At 33.1% G+C, this 22,902-nt stretch overlaps 1 protein-coding gene across 3 annotated transcripts in view; it reads right to left on the bottom strand.

The window, feature by feature from the left end:
* The window catches only part of NRDC (nardilysin convertase), a 95,143-nt gene that overhangs the window by 27,521 nt on the left and 44,720 nt on the right, over positions 1 to 22,902 (bottom strand). For all 3 annotated transcript variants that reach the window (XM_082370256.1, XM_082370257.1, XM_082370258.1), the window contains 10 exons: positions 17,860 to 17,933; positions 12,857 to 12,952; positions 11,691 to 11,813; positions 9,421 to 9,478; positions 7,612 to 7,685; positions 6,149 to 6,218; positions 3,634 to 3,711; positions 1,975 to 2,095; positions 1,835 to 1,893; positions 1,510 to 1,564 (listed from right to left, as the gene is read on the bottom strand). In XM_082370256.1, the coding sequence (XP_082226382.1) occupies positions 1,510 to 1,564; positions 1,835 to 1,893; positions 1,975 to 2,095; positions 3,634 to 3,711; positions 6,149 to 6,218; positions 7,612 to 7,685; positions 9,421 to 9,478; positions 11,691 to 11,813; positions 12,857 to 12,952; positions 17,860 to 17,933 (808 nt within the window). The remainder of the gene's footprint in view (positions 1 to 1,509; positions 1,565 to 1,834; positions 1,894 to 1,974; positions 2,096 to 3,633; positions 3,712 to 6,148; positions 6,219 to 7,611; positions 7,686 to 9,420; positions 9,479 to 11,690; positions 11,814 to 12,856; positions 12,953 to 17,859; positions 17,934 to 22,902) is intronic.

The following is a 22,902-nucleotide window of genomic DNA, read 5'->3' as shown; positions in this document are numbered from 1 at the left end:
TAAGAAAATGTGAGACACACACACACACACACACACACACACACACACACAGTGGAGTATTACTCAGCCATAAAAAAGAATAAAATATTGTGATTTGCAGCAACATGGATGGACCTAGAGAGTATCATACTAAGCAAGTCAGATAGAGAAAGACAAATATTATGATATCATTTACACGTTGAATCTAAAAAATAATACAAATGAAATTTATATACAAAACAGAAACAGCCTCACAGACACAGAAAACAAACTTATAGTTACCAAAGAGAAAGGGATGGGGGAAGGGATAAATTAAGAGTATGGGATTAACAGATACAAATTACTATACATAAAACAGATTAGCAGCAAGGATTTACTGTATAGCACAGGGAACTATATTCAATATCTTGTAATAACCTATATTGGAAAATAATCTGAAAATATATACATATGTATCACTGAATCACTTTGCTGTATACCTGAAACTAACACAATATTGTAAATCAACTATACTTCAATAAAAACAAAAACAAAAAACAAAACAAAAAACCCACTATTCTATGGGCTGCATAATAAATATTTAACAGTATTGTTTCAATGTTAAATTTCCTGAGCACAACAATTTTAGTGAGGTTATGCGAGAGAATATATTTGTTTGTAGCAGATACATGTTAAAAAACATTGAGAGGTGAAGTATTATGATATCTGTAATTAAATCTCAAAAAAATACACACACACACACACAAGAAGAGGCGTGAGAGAGAAAGAAAATATGGCAAAATATTAAGAACTGGTAAATCTAGGTGAGGGATATACCAGTGATCATTGTACTACTAGGGCGATTTTTCTGAGAGTTTAAAAAGATGAAGAGGTGAAATAATATTCTGGGGAGGGGTCGATAGGATTCAACAGATTTCCAAAGGGATCCAAGGCACAAAAAGGGTTTTTTAAAAACCCTGCTCTAAACTCCTTACCTTTCAACTTTGCTTTCATATACCCTATGCCACAGACATGTAGGATCATTCACTTTTTCATAATACCCCAGAGTTCCTTACTTATGTGCTTCCCATTGCTTAGAATATCTAAACCTTATCCATTTTTTAATACTGAACTCAATTCAAATTTACTACATCCATGAAGGTTTCCCTGTCCTATTCCAGTCAAGGCAAACGCTTTCCTTACCCTGAAAGTACAAAGCACACTATTTCTATTTGAATTCCCAAAATATCAAGCTCTCCATGAATGTTTATCAAAGGGATTAAAGGGATAGACATATGAAATGACTACATAGATGAATGACTGTCACACAACATGATCTGTGTCAATCTGCCTAATTCTCTCACTGTTACTCAATATAAATACTCAAAAACACAAGAGTGAATTTTCAGAAACCTCAAGGCCATCTTGAGACTCACATGACAGAGAGTGGCAGAATTAAAACTCAGTGACACTTCCAAAAAGAGGAACAATGTCCACACCAGTTTCAACTTGGTCACAGATAACATTCAAAAAGAATTTGACTTCCAGTACCTGTTCCTGGTAATGAAATTCATTATCCTCAATTTTCTGAATCTCTTCAAAAATTCTGTGAAAGAAGAAAATTATAATTAGAAGACATATTTAAATTTCTCGTTAGAATCATCAGCAAGAAAAGAGAAGTATAAAAATAAACAGACTGCCCACGTAAACCTAAATCTTTAACATACATTCACATGTAGCAGAATAAGGATATGGAACAAGTAAAGGATATTAAGCAAGAAATGCCTGGAAAACCACCAAGGCAGGACTAACGCATGTCTGTTGGTAGCCTGAAGGCTAAAACATATTAGGATTGACTCTTATAAGTATATATTACCTTTTTTCTGGGCCTAGCTTCTGCAGCATTTTTAAATACTGGAAGACAGTATGAGCAACCTAAAAATGAAACATCTAATTATACTTTTGCATAAAGTGATATCTATATAATTTTTAAAACCCTCCATTTTTATTATTTACCTCATAGAAATGTTCATAACCTTCATCAGTCAATGTAATAGAAATGCTGAACACTGAATAAGTAGAATTTTGCTCAAATCCTGTCTCACCATTTCCACCAAATAGTGCAAGAGCCCAGCACCTATAGTTAGGAGAAAAAATTAATCCAGTCAATATCTTGGGATTGATAGTCTACAAATACTTCAAATTAACAAAATAGGTAGGCTTTCTATGTAAAATTTGGGAAGCCCAGGCTTTGAAGCAAACATGCTTTCCAACAGCAAGTTTAAAAGTACAAATTTTTTAGAAGTACAAAGCCTCCCAAGGAATTGTACTGCATACAGGAATGATCAGAAGGAAATAACAGCCGTATTTACTTCTTTAATGGAAACACTAATATTACAACATAGGAAAACATTATCAGTTTCATGAAGCCGTAGTAATTTTTTGTCGAAGAGAACATAGTAATTTTTTGTCGAAGCATACTTTTAATATATTGTGAAGTATGTTCTTCATACTTCACAATATATTAAAAGTACGCTTGCTGGGAGGCATTTCTCTCTTTTTTTTTTGCCGCACCGGTAGGTTTGCAGGATCTTAGTTCCCTGACAAGGGATTCAACCCAGGTCCTCAGCAGTGAAAGCGCAGAGTCCCAACCACTGGACTGCCAGGAAATTCCCTGGGAGGCATTTCTCACATCCCTTTTTGAACCATCTCCCAAGAGAAGCCTTAAAAAACACTTCAGATACCTCCCTACTTAGAATGTTAAGTGGGCTCTTTGAGACTGTCAGCTAACCTCCACAGGTTATCTAGGAAAGAAGCAATAAGACTGTATCTTTTCCTGACTAGAATAATCCTGAAAGTCTAAAATAAGGAGAGAGGAGGCCAGAATGAAAAACTTGAAATTCTAATAAAGTTCAGTAAGGTATAAAGGTTATGCAAATCTCAAATCACATTACATTTATTGTGTAAGGCATATATGTACTTAACGTCATTCATTATTTTTCTAATAAGCCTGCCCTCTCAGCTTTCTTTTAATAATCTAGTACACATCAATGTTTTAAAGTCTTATTTAAATTTCTCATCTACCTTCCATTCTTGAATAATGTATAGAAAAATCAAGCAAGGAATTACTTTAATGTGTTTTGGTCCTGATTCTAAAGCTGTATGTCTATAATTTGGCTAGGCAACTTAAACAAGTGCTTAAATGCTTTAGGAAACATGGTTAACATACTGCTAACATGGCTGCATATACTGTTCACAGTCCCCCATATTTATATGATTTATCTGTCCAATGAAGTTTTCATTAAAGTCCACCTTCTGGGTTGGGAAAGCCTGGAGATCCACAGCATTAAAATAATTGACTTCATTATTATTCAAATCCAAATTCTTGATTAGAACTAAACTTTCATGTAATTCTAGACTCTATGAATTTAAAAATTTTGTGTACAACTATAATACTTCCAACATGGGCTAAAAGGTGGCTTCCAAGGAAATATACAAATATGATATGGCCATTAAAATAATCTAGGTTATGAAGAGACTTTAATTAAGTATTAGATTTGAATCTACGCTTCCTGGCAGACAAAGTAAAAAAAGAAAAGAATGGGTTGTAACACTTGTTGTCCATTATTTTTCAGATATTGCTACACTGAAAATACTTATTAATTAAATACTTGCTTTTTTCTAAGGTAAGAAAGAATGCTGCCTTTGCCTTCATGTCCAACCAGCCAAGAGATATAATGAAGCGGCTTCACCCTTTAAAAAAAAAGTTAAGGTCAGAAATTTTTAAAAATTAAGGTATAAATAATTTTACTTTAGAAAATCTTACTTCTGAGATTGATATTTGAGAATGTGATTACAAACTTATTTTCACATAAATTCTACTAAATATGAAACTATAATTAATTTGACAGCAGCGAGATAAAAACAGAAAACATGGTGAAATTTAACTTCTTCATCTGAAATCACTGAATGAGTACAAATATTCCAAAATTTAAGAGTTCTTTTGGATACTACTTTTTCTTTTGGATACCAATCTTACTTCTTTTCATGGTAAAATCTTTCATTATTTTTTCACCCAAAATAGAAATAATATAGATTCTTTATCATTTTAGAATCTGATGCAGATATGAATCATCCTGTATCCTTAAAAGCTTTCGGCATTGCATCAGGCTCTGTGGTAAACTGAAATGTGTTGCTTTATGGGTCAGAAAATCTAGCTTGTAGTTTTAGTTATTCCTTTAAGTAAGTGCATGATCTTGAGCAAAAGACTTAATCTCACTCTATTTTCTCTTTCTCTCTACTTGCCTAACTACTTACTCATAGGCTTTTCATGAAAATGCAATAAATGCATTACAGGTAAATTACAGGAAATTACAATAGATGCATTAAAATGCAATAAGAGGTAAAAAATGATATCTTATTATATAACAATATACATTAATAGTCTGAGTAGTTGTTTATGTGTTATTCACATCATCTTTTCCCACTGGCTTCTACTATAATTTTGGGAATATATTCCTACCAAAAATATACAGAAAAATCAAGCTAGGAAATCTAAACATTCTTAAATTTTAAACTTAGTTTACAGAATTATACTCAGTAAACTCTTAAAAGTCACTGTTTAAAACATGAATTTGAAAAAAACCATAAAATATGAATGACATATTTTAGATTACATCTATCCTAAAACTGATATAGAGGAGCAAATCAGTTAAAGAATGAACCCAGTTGAGTACATAACATTTGCATGTGACCAAATCTAATTGTACGGTATTTGGTAACTCTGGAGGGAGAAACACTTGCTTCTTAGTAAAAAAAAAAAAAATCGTTCCCCCAAAAGCTAATTTAGTGGGAGTTCACATTTGGGATAAACATCAGGTTAAAACAAATATACAGTTCATTAAAAAAATAATAATAACTGGATCAAAACATACAGAAATGGTAAGAGTCTTTGGAAAACAGAATCATGGATGACTTTTTTCTACTTTTCAGTAGTTTTCAAGATTTGTACAATGAATTATCTTAGTAATCAGGCAGAAGATAAACAAGGCTTTGTTAATTAACAAGAAATGCAAAAAATGGGAAAAATGGTATACATAGTATAATTCCATTTCCATTAAAAAAGATATGTTTTATATTCATTATTTTAATGTCTGAAGGATATATATGAAACTATTAATGTTGGGCATATCTTTCAGGACAGAGGAGAAGCAGAGCTTTACTTTTTGCTTAATACTCTTTTGTCCTCAACATTTTACAAGCATATTACTTTTATAATCAAAATTTAAAACAAATGCAATAAACTTTTAAATATGCATGTAATCATTTTAACACTTTTTGGGATACTCTAACATAACTATACAACCAATAGACATTACTTTTTCCTATATTATCCTTGCACTAAAAAAAAGCAAGTAGACAATACACACATTCTCTGCTTTCTCACTGGAGGCACACTGTTCCTGTTAACTTCATGGGACTTGATTGTTAAAAGCATTTTTTACTGAGCTTAAAGCAATACACATTACTTTTCTTTCCTTCTGCTTGTGTGTGTCTCTTCTTGGGTTTGTTTTGTTGGTAAGTTTTAGAAACTTAAGGTAAATTTTTATCAGTTCATTAGCATTTATTTCTAATGAGAAAAGCATTTGTAGCCATTGACTGATCCTTATCTTTAAGGAACTTCTTAGCCCATGTATATTGCTCATGTAAAATAATTATATAAATAAATTGAAGTGTTCTCCTAATTTCTAAAAATCTGACCTAACTCATTCCCAACTCAAGTAGGTCCTTGAGATTTATGCTGTAGTTGTATTCCAGGCTCAAAATTATTTAACTTTACTTTTGACAAGATCAAACTAAATGGCCACCACTGACAAATAAATCATAAGCTAACATATATTTGTACTCAAAGTGCTAAAGAAAATAAGTACAAAAGTTAGCATTCACACTAAGATACTTAACTTCAAAGACTCAGGAAAGGCAACTAATTATAAGAAAACTCTAGCTTTTATACCCAAGAAGACATTAAAATATATAGCAAAGGCTTGAACAATCCAGTAGTGAGGTCCTAGTTTACCATGTTACCTGTGTTTATAAATCCGGAATGCCCAAATTTAAACCATTTAGTATGCTTTTAAAATATGATTCTCACTCAGTATCTAGTGGAGTAAATTTGCCTTTGAACTCTTACCTGTAATGTTGCTGTTGAGGGGGAAGTGCCCATGTGATGGTCAGAGCATGAATTTTTCTGATTGGAACAACTGAACAAAAATATTTTTCAGAAGAACAGATATAAGGGTTTCTCTATAACTTATATATACTATGTTACATGAAATTTTTAAAAATTCAATATATTTCATCCTCCAATAAGCAAGGGAAAGTTAAATATAATGCAATTATTATTTCAAGTTGCCAATTTTCAAATTTGAATAATGCAATTTTTATAAATTTCTTTTCAATTTGGTTTCACAGATAGAGAAGGCATGGATAAAAGAACTATGAAAATAGGCAAGCCCCTAAAGATGGATCCCTTCTTGCAAGAACGGGTACAGGACTAGGAGTCAGGAGACCCATGGCTGAAATCCAGCCCTACTACTATCTTGCTATCTGTGTTTATACGACCTTGAGAAAATCACTTGCATTTAACTCATTCTGAATCTGTTATGGTATGATGAGTGGGGTAGGCTGAAGTAACTCTAAGATTCTTCCCAGTGCTTCCCATTCTTCTATGATTCTTTGAAGAGAAAATCAACAGCTAGGAAGAATACAACCAAAAATAAGTTGTCTCTGGGAAGAGTCAGCTTAGATAAAATGGAGCCAGCAGCAGATAAAGAGTGCGACAAAAGTCATTGGTCAGAGAAAGGGAAGAGGAAAGAGATTGGCAATGGGGTGAAGGAGAAGAAGGGAATAACTAGGCAATTAGGAGAAAGAAAATAATCTGCCATGATAAAAAGAGCAAAGAAAGAGAAATGGTGAATTAGGAATGTTTCTGCAATATTCACTATGGGCAAACTGTTAAGTAAGTTATAGCATAACCATGTGATGGCTCATTGGGCAGTTATTACAAATATAATATTAAATGAAATAAGCAAGAGATAGGGTGTATATACTTTATAATCTCAACTACGTTAAGAAAATATACCTACAGAAACTCAAAAGGAAATGTGCCAAAACCACTTCTCTGGATGGTAAGATTTAAGGGTGACTCCCCCCACCCATTTTTTTTTTACACTAAATTTGTCTTCATTTGTCTTCATTTAACAAAAATTGGTTTTATAATGAAGATAAAAGGAAATTATTTCCAAAGTGTTTTCCCATCCTCTATTTTTCTCTTTTAAAGGCAAAAAAGAGCAGAATATAGATAAAAACAAAATAGGAAAGAAACAAAAAACCAAGAACAAAAGGGAACAAGAATAAAATAGGGAGAAAGCATGAAACGGACTCAAGTAGCATTAAGGTGCCAAACCAATGAAACTGCTACTAGTTAGTGGCCTGCTATCTGTCACTAGTTGGATTTCCACTGTCTACTCCCTTTCCAATCCAGCTGTACTTTCTGTTGTATTCTCATTTTCAAAGAAAATTGGCAGCCTCAGTTAAGTTTTAGAGAATGTGCTAAAGTTATTTCAAACAGTTTTAAACCTTTGGTTCACGAACCTCTATAAAGTTTGTTAAATGCTGGTGTGTCAAATGGATCCGTTAAATGGCCAAAGTTTGGTTTGGGTAACCCACTGAAAATAAAACAAATACATTAAAATTTAATTGGCAAAAGCCTTTATAAGCAGTATCTTTAGGGATGCCTAAACTGATAGGTTTTTATAGTCTATTCTACATACTCCTGGCTGAAAAGCATTCTAGGCATAAGCGAATAGATGGCAACAAAGCCACAAAATCCTGAACTACACAAACTATTCTTAACCTCAGCCCCAATAACTCAAATACTTTTAAAACTCACAGGAGACAGAATACAATGAATTGAAGGGACCTCCCCTCCCAATATTTACTGTCTCTATCAGCCCCATTCAACTTCAGTTCTCCTCTTAATACAAAGCCATTTCAGAAAGAAAACTTACACTAGAGATATTTTTTTAATCCAAGAAATATACATGGAGAGATTCTTATGTATAAAGTACAATAGTAGGCACTGTGGTATTTGAAAAACGTGGACTCTTCCTTCTAGAGGCTTCCCACCTGGTTGAATATATTGTAACTAATATTTCTTCTAAAATATGGTCAGTATGAATCAGTATTAATTACCTAGAACACTTTTTAACCTGTCTGATTAAGGAACCAAAGTTCTTAGTGAATAATATGTAAAAGCATTTTTTTAAATTTAAAATTCTTATTAGGAATTGATTGACAAGACCTAATGAATCCCTCTATTCAATATACCTCTGATTTTATTAGTAAAGTTTCACAGTGAAATACATTTCAATCTGCCATTTGACATTTCCATAGCTAATACTCATTTCTTATCAAAACAAACAAACAAAAACAAATTAAACAACCCCATAACTTTGGCATGGCTTTCATTATCTTAATTAGCATACTTAAAAGTATTGCTAATTATCAACAGTTTACATAAAGCCAAGATAATAATAACCAGTCTGTTGTTATTACAAATTATTCCAACATTTTTAAAGCTAATTTTTCTTTCATAAATTTAAAACAAATTGTCTTGGAATGAAGAACTGGAAAGAGTCTAGCTTACTCACCTGATGCAAGAAAAAATAATCTGATTTCATTTAGTTTACTAAAATGCAAACTGCTAAGAGTGGGAAGAGACACTTTGCTTGAGAATTAAATTTTCTGTATTCTTTGTAACAAAAAATGTAACAATAAAGTATCTTTTAAATATTTGTATTATTTTGATGAATTTGAGGTGGACAAAAAAATAGTAGCTTTCTGAACTAGAACGCTACATCCAATTTCTAATAAAAGGCAATTTGATTCAACTACAATATATGCAATAGGCTTTTCACGCAATATGTAAAGTCAATCATCAACTACAAGATTATTTCGTTTATCAGGAAAAAGCATTCCAAGTTCCAAACAACTGACTTAAAAAACAAACCTTCAGAACTTAATTTGTTCTGAGGCAGGGGATACGTATATGTATACGCTACCTCTCAATACAATATTTGCTTTCATATCATAATTTCAAGCACTGTACACAGTAACAGAAAAGCTCTGAATAAACGTAAAAGGAGGCACAAATTCTTCAGAGTTACTGCTTACTATAAGTTTACAAGCTTAAGAGTTCTGAACTACAGAAACTATGGAAACTTTGGTTATCTTAGTTTTCCCACTCAAAGGCTGTGCGATCTTGCTAAACTACTTTAGTTCTTAATATAATCACCTGTTTTAAAAAAAATAAACTAAAAGCAAAAACCTCTGGGATTCATACCAGAAGATATGGCCTCTTTAACTCTATAGGTGTATGATTTATGAAAATACATGTCTTACTTGTTTGGTATCTGAGAGAAGATTTCAGTCACCCACTTTTCTAAAGTATCCAGTGTTTCTTCGTGGAGAGAGCAGGAAGGAGACAGGGAAAGGCAGTGTTGTTATTAAAGGTAGAAATGCAATTATATTTCTCACAGATCTTTAGCTATAAAACAAAGGAATACTTTAATTTGGGCATCACTTGCCACTCCTTAATCAGTAATAGGAAAAATAATATTTAAGAAAACCTTGAGACACATATAATTTTGTTAAGACTCCTTTATTCTTTCTCCTTGGTGAAGTTAGAAAAAACACACAAGTAGAAAAAAAAAGTTTTTGCTTATCATTAGGCTAGATGAAGGACCAAGAGATAAAAATACATCAATCATCCTCCTACCCCATTCCAAAACTTACTTCCTCTAGGAAGGTTTCTCTTAACTAACCTACACTACCCTTCTCAGCAGCTCATCAGTACTATTATACTCCATTTACTTTACATTAATTTACACTTGCTGTGGTTTTAATATATGTCTTCTTAGGCTGATATGATTTCTATCTTCTTTTGATTCTTTTCTTATATTTCATACGAAATTCTTCTGAAATTTCTAGTAAAATAGGAGATCTAAATGAAAAAGGAAACCTTTTAGCTTTATCCCAGTGACTCGTTACCATCACTGGATAGTATTTGTTAGTTTCACCAGCTACATGACTTTCACTAATTCTCAAAAGAGATGCCCCAGTATATAAATACAAGATGCAAATCAGACTAATCAAGTTCTGAATTTACTCTATACTATTTATACTGATATTTAACTCTTAAATGATATAATAAATGCTGAAGCTCCGAAATCAATTGACTCTAGATTGGACAAGGTTTTCTTATCAAACACGTGGGGCTTATTTTAGAAATCTGCAACAAGCGTTAATATGCTCATATTTGTTATCACCGAAGAAGAGACTGAAAAAGAATCAATACCTAGTTGAAGAAAAATGCATGTTCATGACAGATTTGAAAACAAAAATTAATTAAAAATCGCAAATTAATATTACATACCAAATATAGAATTGCCTATTTTAATAAATGCTGTAAAAGGAATCTAGAAGCACATTTGTAGTTTGAATGCCATACCATATCTGTAACTTTATGTTCAAGTTAACTTCAGTGGACTAATTTTGATCCTAAACACAAAAATATTTTATAATTAAGTGCCAAGTCAGCTCTGATCTTAATTTTGACAATGAGAGAGCAAAATTTTATAAAAAGGAGAATCACATTAGGGTGAGAGGATTAGTTTTTCAAAAAGAAATATACAAACTATAAGGTATTGATATATCAAAATGAACAGTTCAGCAAATGACTGACTTTGAAAAACAGCCTAAGGAAATTAAAATATAAAGAAAACAGAAGAAAGGTACTATGATTTCTTTAATGAGAAAAGTTGACACACATTATTTTCAGTAATGATAAAAGAAGGAAAATAGTAGAGGTATTGACCAGTATTATTACATTTAAGATACTTCTGCTAGCGTCACCATGACAGACTTCAATTAATCATGCCATTTTACTGAACCCTATGTAAGGATGAAAAGACAAACACTGTGACCTTTAAGAGTTTATGATTAATACAGATTAAATGCAAAACCAGAGATAACAGAGGCAGCAGCCAAATGTGGCTTAAAAGACCAATTCATGGGACTTCCCTGGTGGCGCAGTGGTTAAGAATCTGCCTGCCAATGCAGGGGACACAGGTTTGAGCCCTGGTCTGGGAAGATCCCACATGCTGCGGAGCAACTAAGCCTATGTGCCACAACTACTGAGCCCGCGTGCCATAACTACTGAAGCCCGTGCGCCTAGAGCCCATGCTCCGCAACAAAGAGAAGCCATCGCAATTAGAAGCCCGCAAACTGCAACGAAGAATCGCCCCCGCTCGCCGCAACCAGAGAAAGCCTGCACGCAGCAACGAAGACCCAACACAGCCAAAAATAAATAAATAAATAAGTTTATTAAAAAAGAAAAAACAATTCGTGATCAATCAGTACATTAATACACTCATAGACTAGCCTGGAGTTAAGACCTATGTCTATAAAAGAAAAAACATTTGCCTGAGAATCAGATGATTTTGTGCTTCCCTGAGCTTTGCCTCTTCAAATTCTGATTTTCTTTAGTTCATATTAGGATCAAGCACTAAAGTATTGTAAATTAACAGTGCACTGCAACATTGACACGACAGACAAATCCTAAGAAAGCACTACTTCCAAATAATTCTAAGGGCCATAGTCGACAATATTACCTTTGGATTGAACCACTAAAGTCATGTAATGAGCAGAATAGTAATGCATCCAGAATTCTCTCAATCTAGCATGTGTATCAATATTATTTCTTTTTGGTTCATGTTTGAGAGTCTCAGCATTTCCTATAAAAAGATGGAAAAGATTATAGAAATAACTAAGTTTATTAAAAGTCTCCACACTGACAATGCATCCTTTGCTACTATACTTAACTAATGAAATAACCCAAGTGATGCAAAATATTGAAACAGTGTATAATAATAATAATAAGACAAAAATTCACAAGAAACAATTTCAAAGTATATTTTAACACATAAGGAATTAATCTCTAGTTGGCAATACCTTAACAACAGTAATTGCCTTAAGCTTCCTTTCTTAATAATTAGTCTACTATTAGGTTTTATCTCTTAATTATTTTAGTAATATTCTGTATAATTCTTAAAAATAAACCACATAAAGCAAGGATGACATACAAAGTGTATATAACTGTACAAACAAGCAAACAAGCAAATCATCCTTTGAATGAAGTACCATTTAGATCAACTCATTCCAGATTCTACTCTGTGGTCAAGAGGATTAATACAAGGCTATAATAACTGGATTCTAACACTAAGAAAAAGCCATTATGAAAAACCAGATACCATTTAAACTGCTTAACAATTAAACAAAATTAGGTCATAGCTCAAAAACTACTAGAGAAATTATTGCTGAATCTCTGTTGATAATTGGAAATGTCAGGTTGGGGAAGAGCACACACTTTATAACCAGATAAACAGAGGTTCAAATCCCACATCCACCACTATCATATTTAAGAAAATTAACTTCTCTGAGCCTGTTTCTTTATCTTTAATGGAGATTATAATGGTACCAAGCTCGTAACATTGTTATGATGATTGAATGGGATAATTCATGTAGTGTTAGCAAAGTATCTGGCACCCAGAAAACATTCACAAAATGTTAGGTGCTATTCCTCATATATCCAATGTTAGAGAACCAAATATAGGCATGCTGAACTACTTTCTATTTGAAAAGCTTCCTACCTACCCTAAAAGGTAAAAGGTACCTAGCTACCTTACCTTTATAACTTTCCATTCTTTATAAACTTTTCATAATCTCAATCTTCCTTAACTAGAAAACATGAAATAAGATGAAGTATTTAGTACCTTACCCCAAAAAAATTTCCCCATAGGATGTCCAGGTCTAGCAAGGCTTCCAAATAACATTTCCTTTCTGTTTGCATCAGAGGGTCTTGCAAGTTGATATTCTGTCAGTTTTAAGGAAACACTTTTAATAAAATGAAATTCAGTATCTTGCTTTATTATCTGGAAATTCAAGCTTAAAGAACTGAAAGTAAGGAAGTAACAAAAATTAATTTTATGAATAAAGTGTAGTAAGACTGAAGCAGGGAAATCAATGATCTAGGACAAGTTCTATGACTTAACACATTCTCTAACTTTGGGTAGTCAATTCACCTTTCTAGAGATTTTCCCTTATTTTCAAATGAAACAGGCAGTTAATAATCTAAAGGTTATTATTGTGAGAATTAAAGTATTGCCTGCCATATCAGTAAACAAAAGATGTTGCAGCCATCAAGCCATCACATTACAGCCACAGGGATGGTGCGCCCTCAGGAAGCTCAGGATGAGAAAACATAGGATACTGGACCCAGATAGCTGCGGTGCCTATCAAAGGAATGATTTCAGTGAGCCCAGACTCTTGCATCTTCCCGTACATAGAAAAGCGCTAAATTCCTTAACTTGAGATATCTCGGTTTCTTTTATTAACAGTAATCTTCTGATGTTCCGACTACCTGGTCTTTTGTTGCAAAAAAACCTATATATCCTAGCTCCCCCCCTTGCCTCTTTGGAACAGTTTTCTCAGCGTTATCTGAGATGCTGTGTCCCAGACTTGAAGTCCTCAGAAAATCCGCCAAATAAAACATAACTCTCAACTTTTAGGTTGTGCATTTTTTTTCAGTCAACAGATGCTATGTCCAAGATCTTACTGATGAAAGTGCCAAGAAAATGTTAAATCAAACTCCTTATTGTCCGGGAACTTTGTCATATATATTGTTTAAATCTCCTCCAAAGCCAACTATGTTGGTAATAAAATATTAATGGTTAAAAACAATCACTTTGAAGTCAGAAGTATCTTGCCTAGAATCCAAGTTCTGCCATTTACTAAGCTATACAACCTTGAGAAAGTTATCTAACTTCCCTGATTCTATTTCTCATCTATAGAATGGAGTTACAAGTACCTAGCTCACAGGATTCTTATAAGAATTAAATAAGATATATTCCTTCAACAAATATTTACTGAACATCATGCAGCAGGTACTACTAAAACTAGCTGCTGGAGGTAGAAGGTTCAGAATCAAAGCAGAGGCAAGATATCAGGCTGAAGAAATAAGAAACAATTTTTGAAAGAGCACTTCTAAGCATCAGTTTCATTGTATGTCAAATAAGGATAATGGAGGTAATAATCATAACAATGCACATAATAAGTGCTCAATAAATGTTAGCTATTTTTTTTATCATAGGAGTAATGGTAAGGCATTACAAATGTTTAATAAGGAGAGTAACATTATCAGATCTGGACTTCAGTAAATTCATTCTGGGAAATGATTCTGGTAAATTCATCAGGGAAACTGATTAGAGGCCATCACTGTTATGCTTGGTAAAGAGAGTGGAAACTAAAGTGGTGACAGAAGAGATGGAAAGAAGCAAAAGTATATTCAGTAAAATACTTCAGTTATAAGCCATGAAGTCTAAATCAAAGATGAGACAGTAAAAAATATATACATTTATAATTTCCATACCTGGGAAACATATGTAGTAAAAAATATATACATAGCTTCAACAGAGTAAATTTTTTATATCTCTGTAAAAATTATGAAGATATGGCTATAACACAGAAGAAACAATTCCATTATTAAGGTGACAGGCTGAATAATGGCTCCCAAAGATGGCCACATCTTAATCTCCAAGACCTGTGAATGTGTTACCTTATGTGGTAAAAGGAACTTTGCAGTGTGATTAAATTAAGGATCTTGAGAAGGGGAGATTATCCTGATTATCTGGGTCCCAGTGTAATCATAGGGTCCTTAAAAGAGAGAGGTAAGAGGATCAAAGACAGAAGATATAAAGACAGAAGCAGAAGTCAGACAGCAAAGAAGATTCTACACCCATGGCTCTTCAGATAGTGAAAGGAGCCATAGTCTAGGAAAGTAGGTGGTATCTAGAATGTGGAAAAGGCAAGGAAGCAGATTCTCCCTTGGAGGCTCCAAAAGGAATGCAGCCCTGAGGAAATATTTTAGACTTCTGACCTCCAAAAGTTTAAGAAAATAAACCTGTTCTTATTTTAAGCCTGAGTTTCTGGTAATTTGTTACAGCAGCAACAGAAAACTAATTGAGTAGACATATAAACGTACCTACAAAAAGTGATTTAGTACCTCCTACAACTGATAAAAATAGAGTATAAATACTGAACACTTAGAGAACACACTCAACCACTTGATTATATAAAAAAAGGCTTTGGCCATATCCTCAGTCTCAATCACTAAGGTACAATATGCAGGCAATTAAACATGCTTATGTAAAAGTATGAACAATCATTAAAATAAAGAGCTAATCATTAAGAATAATCTTTTTTTCTCTACAATCTTCTTTTAGCAATAAGTTAATTCCATTTTAAAACCTACCCTGTGGACATTTATGAGCTTCTGTAATTAAATGTATTCAAGAAAATTATAAAACACTGAACAGACCTATCTGCATTGTGCAAATAAATGCTTATAAATTTGTGTGTATAACCACTCCACTGAAAGATTAGACCAAAAACAGATTGTCGATGCAGGGCACGGTGATAAAGTAATGAAGGTAAAACAAGATAATAAATTAAAAACTCAGGAAAGAATCTCTTCCATAAGCAGGTGGAGAGGAATAAAGGAAAAAGAAAATGAAAAGATGAATCTACCAGGATAGCTGAACTTCCTTTCAACTTCTCTCACATTGAATGGGCCATCCAAGCATGCAGGCAACTAAAAACATGTGAATGAGATGAGAATGATAGAATAAAGACTATCACATCTGAATAGAAGAAAATAACATCTGATTATTGAGCTTTCAAAAATAGATCTCATTATTTGCAGATATTGATTTTGGAAAAAAGAAAAGCTAAGATGTGTGAATATAATACTGACTTAGACCTGGCCTAGAGCTGTTAACTCTTAATGGTCTGCATACTATACACGTTAACATGTAAAACTGTTAAACATTTTGTGGTTTTAGCCAAGATAAATTTACGCTGTGTTCACAATAAATATCAATATCTATCAATGTATAAATATTGAGTGTCCAAATGATCTTGTTGTATGTTCATAGAATCTAAACTTAGCTCTTGTCTTACTTATAATTTTCTGATGTCTTATAAATGCAAATAAGAGAAGAATAATATATCATAAACAGTATGCTAAAAAACAAAACTGGCTAATGAATACTAGTTATTACACCAGTTAAAATTTAAGACCTCTCCCATCTCCCTCATCTCAAGTAAATCCTTCATACTTAGAAGGTTAAGTAACTAATGATATATACCTAGCTATTTATATCAGATCACAAATTGAAATCTAGGTCTCCTATCATCAAAAACAAACAAAAAAACAGAGCCTTTATCTTAAGTTCATCTTAAACCAAAACGACTTATTGTATGTGAGTGTGTGTGTACATATCATATATCACATATGTATGTATATACATATATTTCTGCATAATATTCAAAATATAATAAAATATATTCTGAACTAAACTTGTAAAATTAAATTAGACGTTTAATCTTTTTTTTTGGCCGCACCGCACAGCTTGCGAGATCTTAGTTTGACGACCACGGGTTGAATGTGGGCCCTGGCAGTAAAGCGCTGAGTCCTACCACTGGACTGCCATGGAATTCCCTAGATGTCTAACCTTTTAAATGCCAATTTCAACTCACTCTAGAAACTGTATAAAGAAAAACACACTTGAAAGAATTAAAGACACAGAATATAGTTCCTAGGTCCCAAAAAGTAGGGAAGGCTTTTGGAGTTTTCCTTAGTTATTTTGGTTTTTCATGTATTCAACAAATACTTATCTGGGCCTATGAAAAAACAGACACTGTGGGTAGGCAAGTAACAAAAATGAAGAAAATAAATCCTTGATTATAAGGAGCTACTAGAACTAGGAGGAATCTAACTCCATTCCACCCTCTTTTACAAATAAATTGAGGGCCAGAGTTAGTGACATTTCTATAAGTAAAACACAGTTTGCTGACTTCAAGACAGTTCTTTCCAGCCATCTGCAGTTTATTCAGCCTAGTGAATGCATTAAGTGATTATTAGAACTAGACAATCAAGCCAAGAGGGAAAATGCTACAAAGGGAAGAACTAGTACAGAGACCTGGCCCCTTCAGCTATGCAAGCCAAGCCTAACCTATGTGAACTAGAAATCCCCCCAAGTCCACTGTTACATGTTTCTAATGCTAAAATAAGGGAGCAGGATTAATCTGCAGTGGTGCTATTTACTGGTACTCTGTAATTAAGGGATATTTGCAGCACAGTTCTCTAATGAACCCGCACCCTATAGAGACACACAGCCTTCCTAACGGTCTTCAATATTTAAATCACAAAGATAAGAAAAACTGTCAAAAAGTAAAATTAAACGCATTTCCTGTTCAGGAGTTTAGTTTCTTCATCTATAAACATAGCACGATTGTTTTCGGAACTACAGAAACTCAACCCACAAAGCACTGACACACAGAAGCAACAAAAAATAAGCTATTTAAATATCAGGATGGTGCTTAAAATAAAGCCTCAGAGAAAATACCTCTTCATACAAAAAGAGTATGTGAACTTTTAAAGTTTTAATACCCAGTATTAGCTTTAAGAATTAGGCTCTTATCCTGCAAAAGGTCAGTCACTGTGGTAAAACCCTCAAAAAACAAAGGCTGAAAAATCAAAAATCTACCATTCTTTGATTTATTTCAAATATATACTGAATTAGACATTTAATGGCTTCAGGAATAACCATGACATATCTATTTTAACTTAGCCCTTTATAATATAAAGAGTGATAAAGAATGATAAATGTGCTAAACGACTGGATCAATGAAGGAAAAAGCAGCAAGACATAAAGCACTTACCACTATCAACAGCTTCAACTTCCCGGTCAATTGCATCTCTGATCATTAGTGGATGGATGAAGAATTGGGCCCATCTGGAAAAAAAAAAAAAAAAAAACTGTTTGGTAAAAGCTTTTCATCAGTCAACATCTACTTTTTTAATTAAGAAGCTTTACTAAGATGGAGATTTAGTTCATAGTCGTGCACATAAAACCTAAACAATACACAGCATTGCTAGATTTTAAAGTCTACAAACTACCTTTTTTCTATTACGAAATATAATACCCATACAGAAAAGTATTATATATAAAACATGGGCATAGAGACTATAAGGTAAACACCTGAGTGGTCACCACTCAGATCAAGAAATAGACCACTGTCAGAACTCTAGAAGAACCCAGCACCCACCTTATCCTCAGAGTTAATATTATGAATGTTACGGGAATCACTTCTCTGCTTTTCTTGATAGTTTTACCACATATATATGTATTTCTAGGCTGGTGTTTCTTGATGTTTTTTTTTTTCCATTATCAACCCTAAGTAGCCTTTTCAGAAATTTTCTTCTAATCACTCCCCTATGACATTTTTACACACATATACAATCTGTTTACATATTTTGTGTGTATCTGTGATTTTATAAATAAAAAGTATCTGAGGCCTACTTTTTTTAACTTTTTAAGTTAAAATTTTTTTTTAATTTATTTATTTATTTTTGGCCGCATTGGGTCTTCGGTGCTGCACATGGGCTTTCTCTAGTTGCGGCGAGTGGGGGCTACTCTTCATTGCGATGTGCAGGCTTCTCATTGCAGTGGCTTCTCTTGTTGCGGAGCACGGGCTCTAGGCACACGGGCTTCAGTAGTTGTGGCATGCAGGCTCAGGAGTTGTGGCTCGCTGGCTCTAGAGCACAGGCTCAGTACTTGTGGCGCACAGGCTTAGTTGCTCCGCAGAATGTGGGATCCTCTCAGACCAGTGATTGAACCCGTGTCCCCTGCATTGGCAGGCAGATTCTTAACCACTGTGCCACCAGGGAAATCCCAAGTTAAAATTTTAAAGGCTATTAGTATTTCACTTAATTTTATAACTGTATTTGGTGTTTAATGTAATATATTCCTTATATAAATTGTGATGCATCAAATTACATATGCAAATTAACCATTTACATAATAACAGCAATGCAATCACGTTTTTAAAAAATTAAAATTCATTTTTCCAACAAAACACACTGAAAAAATTAATTTCCTACAATATTTAATAAACTTTGAACTTTTGCTTGCTCTGAGAAGAAACTTTTAACTTAATTAGCTACTAGATACTCATTAAAATATTACTGACATTTTTTTCTTTTCAGTACTTAGTATAACTAATGATGGGTTGAATAACTTTTGTTGAACTAAATAATAAAACAGAATATTTTTATTTAATTCTAAAAATCAAAGTCACACACAAAAGCAGAGAGAGGATCAAACATACTATCCACAAGGCAGCCAATGGCAACCAACTGACACACACAGACCGCCTCTAGTGATGACTTCCAGATCAGTCATTTGAAAGTCCTCCAATCATCTATCCACCACAATTTTGTACCCCTGACCTTGCAGACGCTCTGCATATCTTCCACAAACTCACTGTCAGTGTAAATGGTGCTCATGTGATATTTGAGAAAACTCAAAAAGAAACCAAACACTAAGTGAAGATTTTGCAGGCAGGGTTATGCTTTGGAGGGCCACAAACCATTATAGTATCAAATGTTTTTTCACCTTCAAGACCAATTTTTGCTACCAAAAGAAACAGTATGAACCCTGCCAAGAATGCATGTTCTAGACAATATAGTTTCATTTTTGAACTTCATATAAATGGATATATAGTGTATGTATTCTTTGCGTGATTTATTTAACTCAACACTCTTTTTAGTAGTCATTCATGATGCTACATGTGGCTGTGGTTCATTTATTTTCATTGCAGTAGAATATTCCACTGCATGAATTTATTCATCCATTCTACTGCTGGTGGACATGTGGGCTGGTTCTGGGTTTGAACCATTACAAACAATGCTGCCATAAACATTCTTATAAATATGTACCATGGCACATGTGCACAAGTTTGTCTAAATATATATCTAAGAAAGGAACTCCTAGGTAATAGTATATGCATCATATGTTCTACATCACTAGGTAATAACCAAACTTTTCCAAAGTGATTGTGCCAATCTACACTTGCATCAGATCATCCTCCAATCCTCTACAACCTCACCCTCACTTGGTATTGTCAGACTAAAATTTTCTGCAACTTTTAGGAGGATAGTTAAATCTCATAATGGTTTTAATTTACATTTTCCTGATTTAACATTTTATATATTTATTAATAATTTGAATTTCTTCTCTTGTAAAATGCCTGTTTAAGGGTTTTTTTCTATTGGGTTGTATTTTTCTTACTGATCATAATAATATATATATAATTATCCATTTATATGATATATATTATCATATATAAATTATGTTACATACAATTACATATATAATCTAATAATTAAATCTCTGGTAGTTATTCTAAATATAAGTCCTCTGTTAGTTACATGTGTTGCAAATACATTCTCCCACTTTATACTTGCTTTTTTCATACTCTTTATGTTATCTTTAGATGAATATAACGTACTATCATTTTTCCTTTATGTTTTGTTTTTGCATCTTGCTTGATAATCCTTACCTAAGGCTAAAGTCACGCTTATCTATAAAACTTTTAATTGTACTTTTCACTTTTTGGTCTATAATCCACATAGAATTGATTTTTTTGTGCATGTTGTGAGATAGGGAGTCAATTTTGTTTTTGCCTTTATAGAAGCCCAACTGTCCTGGCATCATTTTTTTAAAAAGCCCTTTCACCACTGCTCCATAATGCTCCTATCAAAAATCAAGTGTCCACATATGTGTTGGTCTATTTCCATTCCAAGAAATATTCTGTTCCATCATCTCTTTGTCTAGCCCTCTGCTAACACCCCAATGTCCTAATTACAAAACAAATCTTAAAAAAAACAAAACAAAAACAAATCTTAATATCTAGTAGGTCAAGTCCTGCTACCTTGTTTTTTTTCCAATTCAAAAGTATCTTGGCTATACTTAGCCCTCTGCATTTCCTTATAAATCTTAGAGTTAGCGTGTCTATTTAAGACTAAGTAAATCTTCTGAGATTATGGTTGCGATATCACTGAATCTGTACATTAAATAGGAAGATTAATGTCACTAAAAGAAAAAAATGGCTTCAGGGAATTCCCTGGTGGTCCAGTGGTTAGGACTCCGGAGCTTCCAATGCAGGGGGCACAGGTTCGATCCCTGGTTGGGGAACTAGGATCCTGCATGCCGTGCAGCATGGCCAAAATCAAAACAAAACAAAAAAACAAGGCTTCAAATCCATGAATAGTATTTCTCTCAATTTATTTAGGTCTTTTTAAATATCTCACAATAAGGTTTTAATATATTCTCCATGAAGAGGTCTTACACATAATTTTTGGGATGATTCTTGAGTGTCTGATTATTTGTGTAGCTTTTATAAACTTTTTTTAAATCTTAATTTCTAACTGTTGCTGATACATAGAAGTACTTTTATATGTTAAACATATTATCATTTTTATCCTTTTTAATTTTTGCATATCAAGCTATCTTACTAAATTCTGTTAATGTTACTAATTTTTATATGTAGAAGATTTTAGATTTTCTATGTTCACAATCATATCATATGCTTTGACAGTTGTGTATTTTGCTTATTTTTCTTTCTTGCCTAATATAATAGAATGATGAACAGAAGCAATCACAACCCGTATCTCTGTCTTGTTCCTGATCTCAACTTGGAATCTTTCAAGGTTTCACCATTAAATATAAGGTTTGGTTTAAACTATCAAATATCATATTGAGAAAGCTGCCTTATACTCTATTTGCTAAGAGCATCTTTGTGAATAGATACTGAATTTCATCACGTAATTTTTTTCTACATATACTGAGACATGATTTTTCTCCTTCAATCTGACAATGCGATGAACAGCACTGATTTTCTGCTAACCCTACCTCATATTTCTAAGATGACCCCAACTCAGTACTGCTATATCAGCCTGTTTGTGAATCTGGTCTATATTTTTTCTTATATTATACTTTCTTAAATCAAGGTCATGCTACCTTCATAAACGAGGGAGGAATTATTTCTTCCTTCAATTTTTTGTACGACTCTAAACAAGTTTATTTTTGAGAAGAGTTTTCATTACTGATTGTTTTTTTTAATGATTATAAGAGTATGAAAACTTTTAAATTATAATTTCTCTTATGTGGGTTTTATAAATAATATTACTAAGAATTTGTGAACGCCATCTAGTTTTTTCATTTACTGGCATAGGTTGTTCAAAATACCTTACTGTATTTTCAATATCTGCCAATATGTCTTAATTCTTTTCCATTCTTGATATTTGCACATATTCTTCTTTATCCCTGACCAGTCTCATGAAATGTTTACCTATTTTGTCAGTTTTTTCAAACCAACATTTAGCTTTCTTGAAATTACTATATGTATATTGTTTCTATTGAGAAATAATTCACATACCACAAAATGCCCTTTTAAAGTAATTTAAAGGATTTTACTACATTCAGAGAATTGTGTAAACATTACCACTGTCTAATTTCAGAAATTTTTCATTAACCCAAAAATAAACTCTGTACCCATTAACGGTCATTCCCTATTCCCTCATCTGTCCAGCCCCTGGCAAGCACTAATCTGCTTTTGGTCTCTATGGATTTGCCTATTTTGGACATTTCATATAAATGGAATCATACACTATGGGGCCTTCTGCATCTGGCCTCTTTCTCTTAGCATAATGTTTTCAAGATTCATTCATGTTGTATTACATACCAGGACTTCATTCCCTTCTTATTGCCAAGTAATATTCCTTTGTATGGATGTGCTACATTTTGTTTATCCATTCATCAGTGGATTGACATTTAGGTTGTTTCCACTTTTGACCTATTATGTATAACACTGCTACTAACACTCATGTAGAAGTTTTAGTGTAGATATATGTTTTCAATT

This window comes from Balaenoptera borealis (assembly GCF_965194805.1).
Source record: "Balaenoptera borealis genome assembly, chromosome: 1".
Classification (NCBI taxonomy): Eukaryota; Metazoa; Chordata; class Mammalia; order Artiodactyla; family Balaenopteridae; genus Balaenoptera; species Balaenoptera borealis.
Note: the sequence above shows the minus strand (reverse complement) of the source record. Positions and strands in the feature narration are given on the sequence as shown.